This window comes from Candoia aspera, chromosome 2 (genome assembly GCF_035149785.1).
Source record: "Candoia aspera isolate rCanAsp1 chromosome 2, rCanAsp1.hap2, whole genome shotgun sequence".
Taxonomy (NCBI): domain Eukaryota; kingdom Metazoa; phylum Chordata; class Lepidosauria; order Squamata; family Boidae; genus Candoia; species Candoia aspera.
The window spans coordinates 33,332,718-33,348,347 of record NC_086154.1 but is presented as its reverse complement, the minus strand read 5'-3'; the positions used below and the strand labels follow the sequence as shown (position 1 = coordinate 33,348,347).

At 38.0% G+C, this 15,630-nt stretch overlaps 1 protein-coding gene across 1 annotated transcript in view; it reads right to left on the bottom strand.

The window, feature by feature from the left end:
* Window positions 1-10,424: 10,424 nt before the first annotated feature.
* The window catches only part of CHL1 (cell adhesion molecule L1 like), an 88,283-nt gene continuing 83,077 nt past the window's right edge, over window positions 10,425-15,630 (bottom strand). Inside the window, exons 25-26 of the mRNA XM_063291600.1 lie at window positions 14,233-14,305; window positions 10,425-11,482 (exon numbers count right to left, since the gene is read on the bottom strand). Coding sequence (XP_063147670.1) covers window positions 11,266-11,482; window positions 14,233-14,305 — 290 coding nt within the window. The 3' untranslated portion in view covers window positions 10,425-11,265. The remainder of the gene's footprint in view (window positions 11,483-14,232; window positions 14,306-15,630) is intronic.

Sequence of the window (15,630 nt, the reverse complement as noted above, 5' to 3'; positions counted from 1 at the left end):
GAAAAGGTGGCTTTTTTCCCATATCTTTTCATTATCAACCCTTAAGTGCATTTAGTTTGTGTAATCTGTAAACAATTTATTTGCACACATGGGGGCTCAAACTAATTCCCAAAACTTCATCACCCCTCCCACCCACCAAATCCTCAAGTTAATTTGTCTGCTGACTAAGATCTGTTTTTCCGTATCTGCATTCTCTGTCTATTCTCTTTCTTCATTTTTATCACTTACCCTAAAACCTCTCAAAATTTTGCCCATGATCTTAAAAGAGTGTTTGCTGATATTCAGGCACAAAAAAACTGTAGGGTATTTCCTAAGTCTCTGTCTCTCCCTAAATATGGCAATTGTGTTTATGTGTCTCAGGCCAATTTGGAGTCCTTCACTTCTTACTTTTATGGTACATGGAGGAGCCAAGGGTCAGCAAATCTCTACCATATGGATGTCACTATTTTGTTGATCCATTCATTCTATGCAGTTCTAAAATAAATGCAATGCTTTCTAATGAAAATGTCAGAATGGGACTCTTCTCTTAAAGCCCTGTGTTTGGTTTCTTTAACAACAGTCTCTTTCCAGGAGGCCTGTAACAGTGGCATGTTAAAGATCCTCCAAGTAAAAAGGTCATAGTTGTATTTATGAGCAATATTTGTGGAAAGCCCAGGAAGAACAGAGTTCTTTGCTTCCAGGTAATAGTGACAAGAATTAACAATTTGGACCTCATGCCTGAAACTGAATGTATCTGCAGTCAGGCCTATGAAAGTCTGATCCCATTTGTGCATGTGAACTTGACCCATGGGCTAAAGAGTTCAAAAGATAACATGTTTAGTATGTTAATAAAAATAAAGTAAAACAAATAAAAGCCAGTGTCTGTATGTTACTCCTGCATCTGTTGGTTACTGGAATTTAATAATATAAAGACGATGATAGTACTAACAACAACCACCACCACAACAACAATAATAATTTTCCCACTCACATTATCTATCTTTAAGTCTTAATAATTAATTTAATTGTTTCAGTTGGTTTTATAATATATGCAAATTGTTGGTTTTATTGTATGCTGCCCAGACTCACCTTGTGTGAGATGGGAGGCCATATAAATTTGATAAATAAATAAATAGATCTGAATCAGTGAAATAGATCTGAATCGACATGCAATGTGCGCATAGTTTTGCTTCTTTTATTGAAAGGAATTAGACCTACATAAGCTCCAGTTTCACACAGACACTGTAATTTATTCTAGGATATGGATTTTAACAGGGTGGACTATTTTCTAATCTTTGATTGCCAACCAGCTGGCCCAACTACAACTGTTTGATCTGCAGAACTAAGCGAATGGTAATGGTGCAAGGTTGTAGCAATCTAAAAGGATGGTACATTTATTTAAGTTGGTTGATCAATGGATAGCACCATTACCAAAATACTAAGCACACTGTAATTAGTCCATCTGCATGATGAAATACAAAAATAATAATGGCAAAATAAAATTTGGGAGTTACTTAGCTGAACATAGGATATTGTAGGAAATGAAGAATTCCCATGAATGTTATCACACATAACTTCAAAACTTTTTTAAAAATTATTTTTAGCGTGTCTTAGAAAAGATATTGTACTCCTGATTTCATGTCTATTATCTGCCTACATACTGCAGAGTAGTTTGCATGTATGAAAGTGTGATCCTCACATCTAACACATTATCTGATGAGTCCCAATGCAGGGTTAGGGTCATGTAGCTTTTCCTTGTGGTCAGTATCAGTAAAAACACCCCACAGGATATATACTGTGTAAAGATAGAGAATTTCCCCATCCTCCAAGAGCAGGGTGAGGTGCAGAAGTCTTGTAAAACCTCATAAATGAGGACACGGCATCATGCAACATCTGTATCTTCTCTCTGAAAAATTAAGGGAAGGCAGATGTGCCATTCTGATAGGTACATATTACCTAGTTATGCAGATATTACATGTACATCTATATACTACTAAAACTCATATGTCTGTTTGTCTGTTTGTAAACTTCAGTTGGGTGAAATGGTATATCATAGGGCACCAATTTTTGAACCAAGGTACCTCAAACGGGCCAACTTACAGAATGTATCCAAAATTTGGGACCCATGGGATTGAAATTTGGCAAAGTTGTGGCCATTTCAGTGCCACTGCACTGCCACCACTTCAGGACCACTGCACTGCTGCAGTCAACTGAGGTCACATGATGGTCATTTCCAACACTCCCTGACAGCTTCCCACAAGTCAATGGGGAAGCTGGCAGGAAGTCTAAACTCGATTGTGATTGTCAACAACAAGCAAAGTCAGTGGAGAAGCCAGCAGGAAGTTGCAAGTCCAAAGCCAGCAAGCAGGTAAGTGACTGCTGCCAGGTGGGGGAGGGAGCAAGGGGGTGCATGAGAGGTGTGGCAAGGGTCAGAGAGAGTGCACGAGGGTGCGATGCAGGTTGGGGAGGGTGTGCACGGGTGCATGAGGGATGGAGGGGAGGAAGGAAGGAACGGGAAGGAGGGAGGAACAGGGAGGGAGGGAGGAACAGAGAGAGAGGGAGGAAGGAACAGAGAGGAAGCAAGGGAGGGAGGGATGGAGGAGGAAGGAAGCAAAGAAGGAAGAGAGAGCTTGACAAGGAAGATCAATGGGGAAGCCAGCAGGAAGTCGGAAGCCACTCCTGCTCCCACTGCATTTTTGCCACCTGTGGTCATTCTGTTTTCTGTTTCGGTAAGGAAATATCTCTGAAATGATGACCCAAAGTATCATGGGTTGTCTAGTATTACATATAGTAGTTGAGATAGTAGGAGTGTAGAGAAAGAGACTTGGGTCTGATGGGTATATTGAAACTTGAGAACTTTATTATGAATGCTTCATGGCATGGCTGCCACATGGTAGAAATAGACAAATGTATTTTAAGAAAAAAAATGCACTGTACTTTGTTAACTGTTTAATCCTTTCAACTCCCATCTGCCAAAGAATGCTCCCTCCCACACCTGCTTACTGTTCTCCTTATTCTGGATCACTGGACACATTGTCAAACAAAGGGCACTTATGTAGTTTGAAGCACACACAGAGATGCACACATACACGCAGAGCATTATTTTTATTTTCTTCAAATGTTTAGGGACTGTTTATGGCCAGTGGCATTTTTGGAAATAATGAGTAAGCCAGAGTGTGCCAAATTCCCCCTTTTCAAAAATGTAAAGAACATTAAGGCCCAGGGAGTCTGGTAAAAGGTGAAAGGTCCCCTGTGCAAGCACCAAGTCATGTCTGACCCTTTGGGGGGATGCTGATTTCACAACGTTTTCTTGGCAGGCCATAGTAGAGTGGTTTGCCATTGCCTTCCCCAGTCGTCGCCTTCCCCAGCAAGCTGGGTTCTCATTTTATCGACCTCGGAAGGATGGAAGGCTGAGTCGACCTGAGCTGGCTACCCAGGAGAGAATCCAGCTTCCACTGGGATCAAACTTGGGTCGTGGGAACAGTTTCAGTTGCAATACTGCCACCTACCACTCTGCGCCACACAAGGCTCACTCCAGGGAATATAGTGGCCAAAAAAAAAAAAAAAGAGAGGATAATCTACAGTTACATCAGTGGTAAGAGGATCATATTGGTCACAATCAGAATCTCTCTCTCTCTCTCTCTCTCTCCATCTATGTCAGTTGGCAGAACATGACAATGACACATTTTATGGGAATGACATAAAGTAATAAAGAATGTTTAACTTACTAAATTTCTAGAGCCAGTTCAGTGTAGTGGTAAAGGTACTAGGAGACCATGAGTTCTAGTCCCACCTTAGGCACAAAGCCAATGGGTGACCTTTGGCTAGTCACTCCCTCTCAGCCCTAGGAAGGAAGCAAGGGCAAACCACTTCTGAAATCTTGCCAAGAAAACTGCAGGGACTTGTCCAGGCAGTTGCCAGGAGTCAATACACACCCACAAAAGCCAAACAAGCAAATCAACTGATTGTTGGGAAAGGAAATACTATACTAGGACTACTTAAAAAATGGAGCAGTGGGTAGAGAAAGCTTACTGCTTTATTATGCCCATTCAAAAGGGTAGGGATACAGTTTTGTCCCTGTACTTCATGTTGTTTCTCATTAAAGCCATGCTTGGCCTTCCCAGTAGTTTACTATAATACTGGATTCCTTTGCTGAAAAAGCAACCTTCTGCATTTTTTTCTAATTCCCTTCTATTAGCTCTTCCCTTTCCTGATGGTACATCTAAGTTATGGGTTTCACCTTGCATTTTGGCCTTCACTGACCCAACTCTTGGCTTGTATAATTCAAAGGAATGTCTCTACCCTCTGTATCTAAAAGTGGCAGAAACATCTTGATTTTCAGACCAGTGGAGCACATGATGTGAGAGTTACCCTGCTCCTTCTTATCCTCATTATATATGCAACATGAATAATATTGGTACCATTTCAGATATCCTTGAGTCCTCCCTGAATGTTTAGTACCTTTCCAAGGTGTGTTCGTATTTCCACCAAACAGTTGGAGACATGCTTACTTAGAAAGGTAAGAACATTATTGGGAGATTGGTCTAACACAGTGTTTCTCAACCTTAGCAATGTTAAGATGTGTGGACTTCAACTCCAAGCTTGCTGGCTGGGGAATTCTGGGAGCTGAAGTCCATACATCTTAAAGTTGCCAACATCTAATATAAAGGATTGAATAACTTAGATGAATAGGCTCTTAATATGAAGAAAAAGAATTCTGTGGAGAAAAAGATGACTGATGGAAAGTGCCAACCATTTCTTTTAAACTAAATATAGATGATGTCTCATTTTTCTATCCAGTGTAAACATTCCACCTGTTTTACTTTTTTATCCATTTACACCAGTGTAAACATTCCACCTGATTTACTTTTTATCCATCCAATTGCTGAATTTATAAATACCAATTCCCTGTAATTTTTTTCCCATTTTAATTTGCCATATACCTTGGCAGCTTTACGAGTACATTTTTTTTTTAAAGTACTGTAAATTCTAGACATAGTGGTTGACTGTTGTGAGGCCAGTGTTTAACTAAGGAGATACAGCATCCTAAAAAATCTACATAGTCATTCTTTATCATGAATAGAATTATGAGATGCAGTTGAGACTTAGTAAGCATGTCTTTCTCTTTTCCTCTCTCTCTCAAGATTTGTATGGTAAAAGGAAACAAGAATGTTCTTTCATTTCAATTTAGGCTTTTGAAGATTACATCAAGTCAAACTTTTATTAGCAAAGTTGAAATTCATGTAGAATGAAAATATTTTTTTAAAAAACCATACATATACATAGGCATGATACAAACAGCAACTACAGTACAAACACATTTTTCTAAGCCTTAAGAAATTTTCATGGACATTCATTTCAAAAAGGAATAGCCAGAACCTAGTTCATGTCTCATTTTTTTTCCCCATGAAGTTAAAAAAAAAAAATGCTTTGGCTCTGACCAATTCTGTGCAAAAGCTGAAGTTTATGTAAGATTACAAAGATGAATACTTGATAGTTTATGAATGGTGCTAACATGTAAACAAGCTATTTAAGACTTGGAAAGGCAGATTAACAGGACAGTGGTATACATGCTTAATAAGGAGTAAATCCAAGTTATTCAGTATAATTTAGCAGAACTGACAATTTTAAGATTAAATATTTAATTTTGGGGGAAGGGAGGGTTAAATATTCTGACTGGCAAACATTGGCTCTTCTGCTGAATCAACAGAAACTTTATTAGCACAAGAATAATGATTTCCCCTGTATTATGTATCTTATTTTAGTCTGATAAGGGAAAAATGTCCCATGGAAATGAGTTCTAAAACAGCCTCAAAATGTCATATTTTATCTCAGTTTCTATATTCTGGTTTTCTTTGGATGAGTTAGGACTATATCTTCCAGAATTCTTTGCCAGCGTGGAGAGGTAAGTTGGTTAGGAGTTCTGGAATTTGTAGTCTTGATATACTTGGATGGCTCCGGTTCAGGAAGGCTATTCTATATCATTTCACCCACATCCACCCAGTAGTTTAGTGGAAGGGATTAAGAATCTAATTCCCAATTATTTAAACTCAGTTAAGTGTGTATGTTACTTTCCACATAAAGTATACAACATCTGAAACATATTATTCAAATGTGTTATCGGTAATACAACAGAAGAAATTGTGGTTGAAATATCAGGTCTCACTATGTGGAAGTTAAACATTACTCCTACCTAAAACCATGGCTGTGGTCAAGTATATTGTGCCCCAAACTGAAAAAGGATGGGGAAGGGAGGAGGAGATAGCCAGGCTCTGAGCACCTGCTATTCCTTGCAGAGAAAACTGAATGGGCTGAAATGGTTTGCAGCAAAATTCAGAGGGTTTTTTTCCCCTTAAATGAGACCCTGATTAATCTGGTGTTATATGTAAATTTGGCAACTTCACCCACACATCTACAGTATATTAGGTTAGACTAACAAATCAATTTCAGTGCAAATAGTAAAAATAGAATATGCAGCCAGTTGCTCTCTCCTTCAGATACTGAACAGATCATTGAATGAGGAGCAGAGGATTCAATGGCATGAGTGAGAAATACCACAAGGGACTGATAGGAGGTGCTGAGGGGCTATTACTGTTGCTACTACTTCATCACCATGTAGACCAGGGTGGGCCATGGCCTCCTTTGTCCTTTTGGGATAAAGTAGAAGGCTCTCCCCCACCCCTATTTTGCCCTACTGTTTTGGCTACTGCCTTACCATTATATTCTCCTTCATTATGCAGCCATATTAAGCCAAAGCTTTCAGTTCACCACTAGATGAGTCATTATTCTTGGCAACATACCCTTGGCTTATTGAAACATTTTGACAAATCACTCCCCCTTTTTCTCCCTGTCTTTCAACCAGTTCCCAGATCTGTCATTGCAACTTTTAAATAAATTTCTCTATCTGCCATCTGTCTCCTGAGAAGTAATCAAAATTATATGCAATAGGATTTTCCCCCAGGTAAGTATACAGAGTTGTAGCCATAGAACAGACTCATTAGACCTTTGGGTGGCACCTTACACATGCTTCCTATGGTCTTTCCAATGGTTCTATTTAACAGTTTGCAGGACCAGAGATCAGGGCAAACAAAATGGTTGATGGACAGAGACAGCAGCAGCTAGCCATAATTTCTTTCATGCTAGGAATTGGTGCAGCTTGATTGTGTACAGTACCAACAATCACTGCTTGCTGATTTTGGCTGTAAACTGGATATAACTGGATTTACCTTGACATATATATTTTTAACAGATCCACATTGGGAGCTATTGTAAGAAATCATTTGAACAGAAGAAACTAGAATATATATTCAAATTTCTGATAGAGAATTTATCACCTCAGTTTATAAAGTGGCAAACATTATTAGATTTTTACTGCTCCACGTTGACAGAAAGTTTTGGCATCATCTTCATTTTTATGATAATATTGCTGTCATCTAAAATTCATATTAATGGAAAAACAGAGCATCTCTGCTAAAATCAAAGCACATATCCTGGAGTGAGCAATTAAGTTTATAGTATAAACTTTTTTTTTTTCACCCCTCTCTCCAAAGAACAATGTAACTAATTACTTCTGGAGGAATGTGCAGATATTCCATGTTGGAAACTATCAGTTTGAGGATGATGTTTCTTTTGGGATAAAACCATTAATATCTCAGGCACACACACACACACACACACAGAGAGATGTGTGTGTGTGTGTGTGTGTGTATCAGCATGCTTTCTTAAGAAAAGCAGTTTTTTTTTTTTTTTTCCCCCAGAACTCCTTCATGCTGCTTCTGAAGCTAAAGGTTAAACTAGCAGGTTTTCACAGTCCACTGGAATAATGTCTCCTCAGACTATGAAACTTAAACTCCTATTATTCACGTACATCTGAGTTAGACAAACAGCCCATTACCACATGATCAAAGAAATCCAAGGCTGCCGCAACACTTCTGTTGTGGTACAAAATGTCATGTTTATTCTTCCTCACAATTTAGAAGAAATTCTATATATAGAAAATTGGTTGCCTGCGGAGATAGTAGGAACAGAAATCTGTCCCTGATGACTAGTTTACTACAAATGGAGAATTGTTCATCCTCCTTCCTTCCTTTTCAGTTCATCCCTGAACAGTTTCATTGTGTGATGATTTGGATTTCTGAGGCTGGACTTTATGAAAGGAATGGAGAGATGTTGTGTTTCTGAGGAAAAAGTATCTGGCTAACTTTATCAAACAAATCTCCACATAAAGCAAGGAATTACTTTTAAAAGAGATTGTCCTACTAGCAAATTGTGGCACTGCATCTTCTGGTTCAATTATATGCACAAAATGTGTAAAGGAAGCAATCTTCAGAAGGGCTCTTCAAAGATGTTCTTGGTTGCCCTTCTTCTCAGAGTACATCTATACCTCTTCAGCCATGTCACTGCTACTCATTAAATTGCCCTCATTCTCTTAGCCCAATCTGCACTACTGTTGTCACTGAAAAGGCAAGAAAAGTGGACATCCCTGTTTCTACCCCTTGCTGTTTTAAACCTTTTGTATGGAAATGCCACAAAGGGGGGAAAACCAGCAGTGCAAGAACGTTGGAGGGTGATGCCCAAGTTTGTCAGTCTCCAGCGCCAGCTCTGAATCAAAGGAAAGCTGGTCTTCCTTTTATTAGCTCTTTTTTAATATAGGTAGGGGAAATATTTATTTATTTATTTATTCATTCATTCTTCTATCCCAGCTTTATTATTTTTTATAAATAACTCAAAGCGGTGAACATACCTAATACTCCCCCCTCCTCCTGTTTTCCCCACAACAGCAACCCTGTGAGGTGGGTTGGGCTGAGAGAGAGGGACTGGCCCAAGGTCACTGAGGGCTTTCACGCCTCAGACAGGACTAGAACTCACGGTCTCCTGGTTTCTAGCCTGTTGCCTTAACCACTAGACCAAACTGGCAAATTATATTTCAAACAAATTATATTTCAAACAAATTATATTTTAATGATAGTTGGAGCTGAATATCAAGGGGAAAATATGTCCTGCGTATGGCCCCTTGCACTTCCCCAGAAGACCTGAGACCGTGCCATCAAAATTTAGAGGCAAAAGGGCTGATGATTTTAGTGGGGCTTGGGGGGATTGAAGGTGAGAATAGGACTGCCTTGTCTCCCAGAAGTACTTTATAACCCAATACCCCAAATGGAATAAAACAAGTTCCTTTGATACATGTCAAGTTTTCAGTTGAAAAACTGTAACACCACATGTCCACTTAGTAGTGTTCCCTTCCCTAGCAGCTATTGGTATGGACTAAGTCTTAAATTATCTTTTTAAACAGTGCTAGGTCCAAATGCTGTAATAAGTAATTAGGACTATGATGTACAAACAATAGTTATTTTCTAATAACATGTCCTTTGAAATTACCAAAATATTAAGTCCTAGCCAAAATGAATGGACCTGAGCTCAGGATCAGTGCTTAGTTAACTGCATCCTAGTTATTGGGGTCGGGGAGGTTGCAGGGAGAAGAACATTGAATAATGTAAATAGTAAATTAACTGCATGTACCAGATTTAACAAAATGGGCATGTAAAAGTCTACCAATATACTGTATGAAAGAGGGCTGAATAGCAAGCTAACAATATAACAAAATGGGGAACTATATTATCCCAAGATAGTTTTGCATACAATAGTATCTATATTGTTTTAATTAATATGTCTTCCTTTCTGTAACATTCACCAGACAAGTTTAAGCTACAGGGACTGAAAAAGCATATATAGAAAACCTTTCAATAATCACACTTGCTTTGATTTAACAAGTGAGAATAAAATGTGTTTTGTAATATTCATAGTTGGGATTTAGAAGAATTTGTTTTATGGAATAGAAAGATACTCTATGTCAACAGAAATGTTTCTCAATACATTTTGCCTGGAAAAATGAATTGTATTCATATACATGTGGCTTCCTGGGAAGAATTAAATTGCCATTTATTTTGCCACCAAGAAACTATGGATAATTGTTCCATAATTATCTGCTACCATAGTTTCTTGGTGGCAAAATAAAAAAATTAGTATGGTTTCCCCTGAATGTATCAATATAGCCTTAATATATACAAACGTTCAGAAAAGATATGTGGGCCTTCAGATATGAAGTGGTGAAAAATCCTACTTCCTTTAAAGCCAGTTCTTTCCTGATTGTTTTTTCTGTTTGCACTGAGCGGTGCAAACAGAATTTGATTTTGAAACAACCATATTATTTCTATAACCAGAAGAAAGTACTGAATCTGCTTGCATAAAGAAAGGGTGCCAGCTAGTGGGCGAAACATAAAAGATCAGCTAACCATACTATATTTGAAGGCCTTGCCATCCGTACAGAATACAAATCCTCTTATCAGTGGCACATATTATTTAGAATATTAAATAAGACATACCATGGAATGCATTCTTTACACTAATATCACTAGGTAATATTTTTTGTTGCTGCTATACTGTCTGGAGATCCCTGTAACACCGAGAATAGGACATTACTAAGAAATGAGGTTTGAAACATACACAGAGAAGCAGAAACGTGTAAGAAAGTGGAAATTCTAACCTAAGGCCCATTACTATTAGTTACAACATAGCAAGTATGTGAATAGAATGTAGTACATGCAGTAGAATATATCATACCATCTGTTATTCCCAACAGAAAGATGATGTACTATTATTGGTACTAAGTGCACCAGCAAAAATGACCCTTGGCAGACATGATGTATTGGCTTAGCACTGTATCCTCGTACAACACAGAACTGACCAAGAAAAAGGATACAGTGGAGACACATGGAACCACTTGGCTTCTGAAGCGTTCCAGCACCATTGGCCGGCACAGTGTTAGTCCTGCCAGAATAACCTTCTCTCTATAATATTCAGTTGTAACTTTCTACAGCCTGCCAGACCCAAACCAAAGATACAAATATAGCAGTTACCCACTTAATGTCAACTGCCTGACTGCTGTTCCAGTAGAGATGTTTATAAAACTGGGCTGTACAAGACCCAGAGGATATTAGATCCTGATATACATATATAACACTGAAGAAGGTGTGGTTTTGGTCAGACTAAATGACAGGTGCTTTATCAAACTTTAGTCCAGAGTCGTTTTTTAATGAGTTGAAAAGGTTGGTGTCTTGAAAAGGGAGTAAGTTTCAAAAATCAGCTTTTTAAGTCATCTGCCTGTTTCTGTACATGCTGCATGTCCAGGTCTTTCACTTTTCTGCAGCCGATTTCTGCCTTGTATGATATTTGATGAGCAGTAAAGATAAATATGGTGATTTGAAATGAATAATTCATGCTAATATTTTATGCATGGAGAGGAAAGGTTGCTGTAGAACTCCCAATGCTTTCAACCGAGGCTTTTTCTTTACATCCAGCATAAGCACCAATAAACGAACCATCTTCATTGAACATCCTGTGATCCCCTTCTCCATAATCCACTAAGCTATCAGCACTTTCTGCACCTTTAATGTCCATGTTGAGAGACCGTAAGCTTCCTTTGAGTGGCTTTTCATCACTGTCACTGCAAAAACGGAAAAAAATCCTTGTGAGAAGCAGAAATTCACATTTTATCACACAGAGAAAATTAGGAAAAGAGCCACTGGAAATTCTATTTAGGGAGGGGGAAGTACCTCTATAGTGGATAATGTATAATATTCCAAAACATTTGATTCAAAGCCAATTACCACCTTGGAGTAGGAGGCTCAGAAGCTTCAGTGACTGAGGGCAATGCCAACAGGAGCCAAACTTCCTAGTAGGATCAGTAGGGTTGCCAGTAGGGTTGAAAGTCGAAAACCAAAAGTCGCAGTAAAATACTCCAGAAAAAATATTTTTAAGTAGGGTAAATGTGTTTTGTTTTGTTTTTTTTAATCCATTTGACCATGTCCGATTCTTGGAGACTGCCTGGAGTCCCTGCAGTTTTCCTGGCAAGGTTTTGCAAAAGTGGTTTTCCATTGCCTTCTTCCTAGGGCTGAGAGAAAGTGACTGGCCCAAGGTCACCCAGCTGGCTTTGTGCCTAAGGCAGGGCTAGAATTCAAAGTCTCCTGATTTCTAGCCTGATGCCTTAACCACTACATCAAACTGGCTCTCATATTCACATTTACCAAATGGCAAATGCAGTTCAATTTAAATATATATAAAGTGATACTTACTGGGACAAAATCCCTAATTTCACATATAGAATGACAGGGTTTCAGGGGTCTATAACTTGGTTTGGCTGGCTCAACTCTGCTCTGTTTTCAGAACGCCTGGAATACCTGGCTGTTTTCTCAGGTATGGGGACCAGGAGAGTAATCGAGCCCACACTGCTGGTGAATGGTGTCTTTGTATTTGTTGGCTGAGGGGGCACACAACCAAGGCCTATACAATCACATATCATAAGGAGAAAGTGACAGAGACATTTTTTTCTCTCTGTTTCAATGCACTGAGACTGGAATCACCTAATGAAAAAAAGATTTAGATCAGACAAAAGATAGTACTTCTTCATATAGCACATAATTAAAGTGTAGAATTCATTCAGATATGGTAATAGCCACTAACTCGGATGAGTCTTAAGGGGATTGAATAAATTCATGGAGGACAGATCTATAAACAGCTTAATGTCCCTTTTGGGTTGGGGTGGAAACAGCTGTGGGAAAGAGGAGTCTTTATATCTTTCTTGTATAAAATATACATTTCCATTTCCTTGCTTCAGTTCTGAAATGAATTACACGGTGCAAATGACAGAGAGCTGGTGATTCTTTTCCATACCTAAAAATATCAATTGCAAGCAAGTATATTATAGTGTACTGCCAAACATTATAGTAAAAGCTTGCATTATGCTAATTTCATTTATTGGAGGAACTTCTACAAACAGATTAGTAGGGATCTGGAGTGAGAGAGAAATTAATTCACTTTGGATTTCAGGGTACACTTACAAATTCAATCACTGATATAAATTAATTCACACTTCTCTGTGTGTGGAATATATAAGGGAAAGGGTGCACAAAAATATGCACATGGATGAAATTATTGTACAAACGAACAGGAATGAGAATAGGAATGATATGAAACTTCTAATCTTCAAAGAGAAACTTATTTTTAAAGATAGTTTGGACCCCCCCCCCCCACTTTGGAGGATTTCTACAGGTGGGAATGGGAATGAAAGTTTTCTAGGAAGCAATCCCTAAACATTGAAAAATGGCCCCAAGTTAACTTGAAACAGGCAATTTCAGGCCACTTTATTTATTTATGTGTTTGTTTGTTTATTTTTATTATTCAAATTTCTATCACCGCCCATCTCTCCCTGAAACCCACTTTAGGGGTTTATTCATGTTTTTGGGTGAAATGGGAAATATCTACCCCCCCAGAGATCTCTCACATGCACTCCCCCCAAAATACCCCTCCCCAAGTCAGTTCCTCCCTATTCAGCAATGTCACCATGGCACTCATTAGCAATATTTTGGCCACTGGAATGTCAGGAGGCAATTTTTTTGAGACAAAATTCCTCAAACACTGCCCAGCTCTACTGTAAGAGAAAAGGGCAAATTAATGCATATGCATTGTCTGTGTGTGTGTGTGTGTGTGTGTATGTAAGGGAAACAGAAGAGAATGAAAGTAGGCTGGCAAAATGAAAACTGAAACTTGGCAAAGGGCCAAGCCATATTACACTATGGAATAAAAACCAAAGAAAGAAGGTAATGCTAACATTGGATGGATACTTTACCCAGGGAATGAAAAGTGGCTTGCTTACTTTTCTAACTATCTGTCCTTTTAGAAAGCATTACTCTTAAAACTGACCAAGGAGCCAAGAAAATGTTTGCAAAATATGGTGAAACTCTTTGAAATTGTTTTGTTTATAACGTATTTCCAGTCAAACAGTAGCACGACAAATTTCAGATTTGGAATACAGTGGTTGTATAGTTCTATGTGGATTATTTCTTAATTTTCAGAAAAAAAATAATACCTGCATGAGTGTGGGCTCCATTACACTCCAGAGCAGATCAGCAATCTGATTGTTCAGTGAAACGCTGCCCCAAACGCCCTAAGAATCTATTCATATTTGACCAAAATCTCTACAAATAATTTAGAAAACCATCCAAAAGAAACTAATAAAAATGGAATTCATTCCACAAAAAAAATATTTATTTACAACTAAAGTGTTCCATATACGCTTCTTATCTTTCCCATGAAATTTCATTCGGCAATGAGAAAGTATTATTGTTTGCAACATTCTTACAAGTAGCAGTTCATTATTAACTCACAACATTTCAAAGAAGAATATGTCTCACTAACCTATATTCACCAAAGATCTCATCTTTTATGGACTGGCCTTCAGGATCTGGATGCAAATCTTCTTTTTCTTTTACTGTACACACATAAAAAAGTCAGTTATTCAGTAATTTTTAAGGCATTTGCTTTCATTTAATGGGAATCAAAGTATGCTACTTAACACTGGCAATAAAATCATTATCTTATTGTATGACTATCCTTTAAAGCTGCTTTACTAAGGCTGTGCTGAATTATTCACAATAATATCATTTAATCAGCTGTTGTTAATACCTGTAATTTAGTTGCAACTGATTAATTTAGTTTAGATGGAGCTAAATCACTGGCTTTGTAATTCCAGTCTCCTAAAGACCATTTACTATATAGTTTGGGAGCAAACTAGTCATTGTGATTTGCTGTTCTTTGTTACAAGTGCCTTCTTTGTGGTTAAAGCCATAGGATGAGTTCTTATGCATAGTCCTCTCTTGAAAGAGAAGCATTTTTAATTTTGGCCTAACAGTGAAACTCTATTGTCAATGTCACGGCCTTTCACTATTATGTCAAGGATTCTCTTTTGGGGAGGCCTTTTCCTCTTCCAGATTTTCTTTGCTTCAGATATATGGGCCAGGTTTAAAGGCATTATATACAATCTTCTCAGAATAATACAGTGTATGGTTAGAGAAACATACAGTATAATAAATATAAACAGTGTGTATGGATGGATGGATCATGCTTTCTAAAATAAGAATAAAAACAGGAGCAATTTAAAACTTTCAATTAATTCATTTTTGAAAAACTTTGTCTCTCTCTTGAGCTACATTATACCTGCTTGAAACTATTTTCAGCTCTTTCAATTTTTCCTTGTAAGTGTTAATTAACTAATTAAGTACTAGGCACAGTGATCTTAAATAAAAACTTAAACCCTATAGAGACCCCAAATTCAGGATGAAGTTGTTTGTTTGTTTGTTTTAAAAAAAAACCTTTCTATTGCTCCTGGTGGAATAATCTTTAGATCAGAGAGTAGCTGGTCTAAAATCTGTCCCAGCTGAGTAGATGATAAATAAATGGAATGGCTTAGGGTTCTTTGGACCTGAAGGCTCTTCCCCTCTATCTAACCTCCACCTCTGAGTCATATTTTTGGCCTTGAAACTATCAACCATGCACTTGGTGGGCCTGTGGGGAGGAGTAATTACCCTGAGCCATGATATAGGAGATGTAACACTGGAAAAGACCAGACAGTAAAACAAGATGGCTGGAACTGCTACAAATGCATGCCATAACCAATCATAGCAAATCAAATACAATTACAATTGGGGAATATGTATTGTATTGTATTGTATTGTATTGTATTGTATTGTATTGTATTGTATTGTATTACATGGAATAGGATCCTATAATTAAGATAAAGATAGGCTTTGATGGATT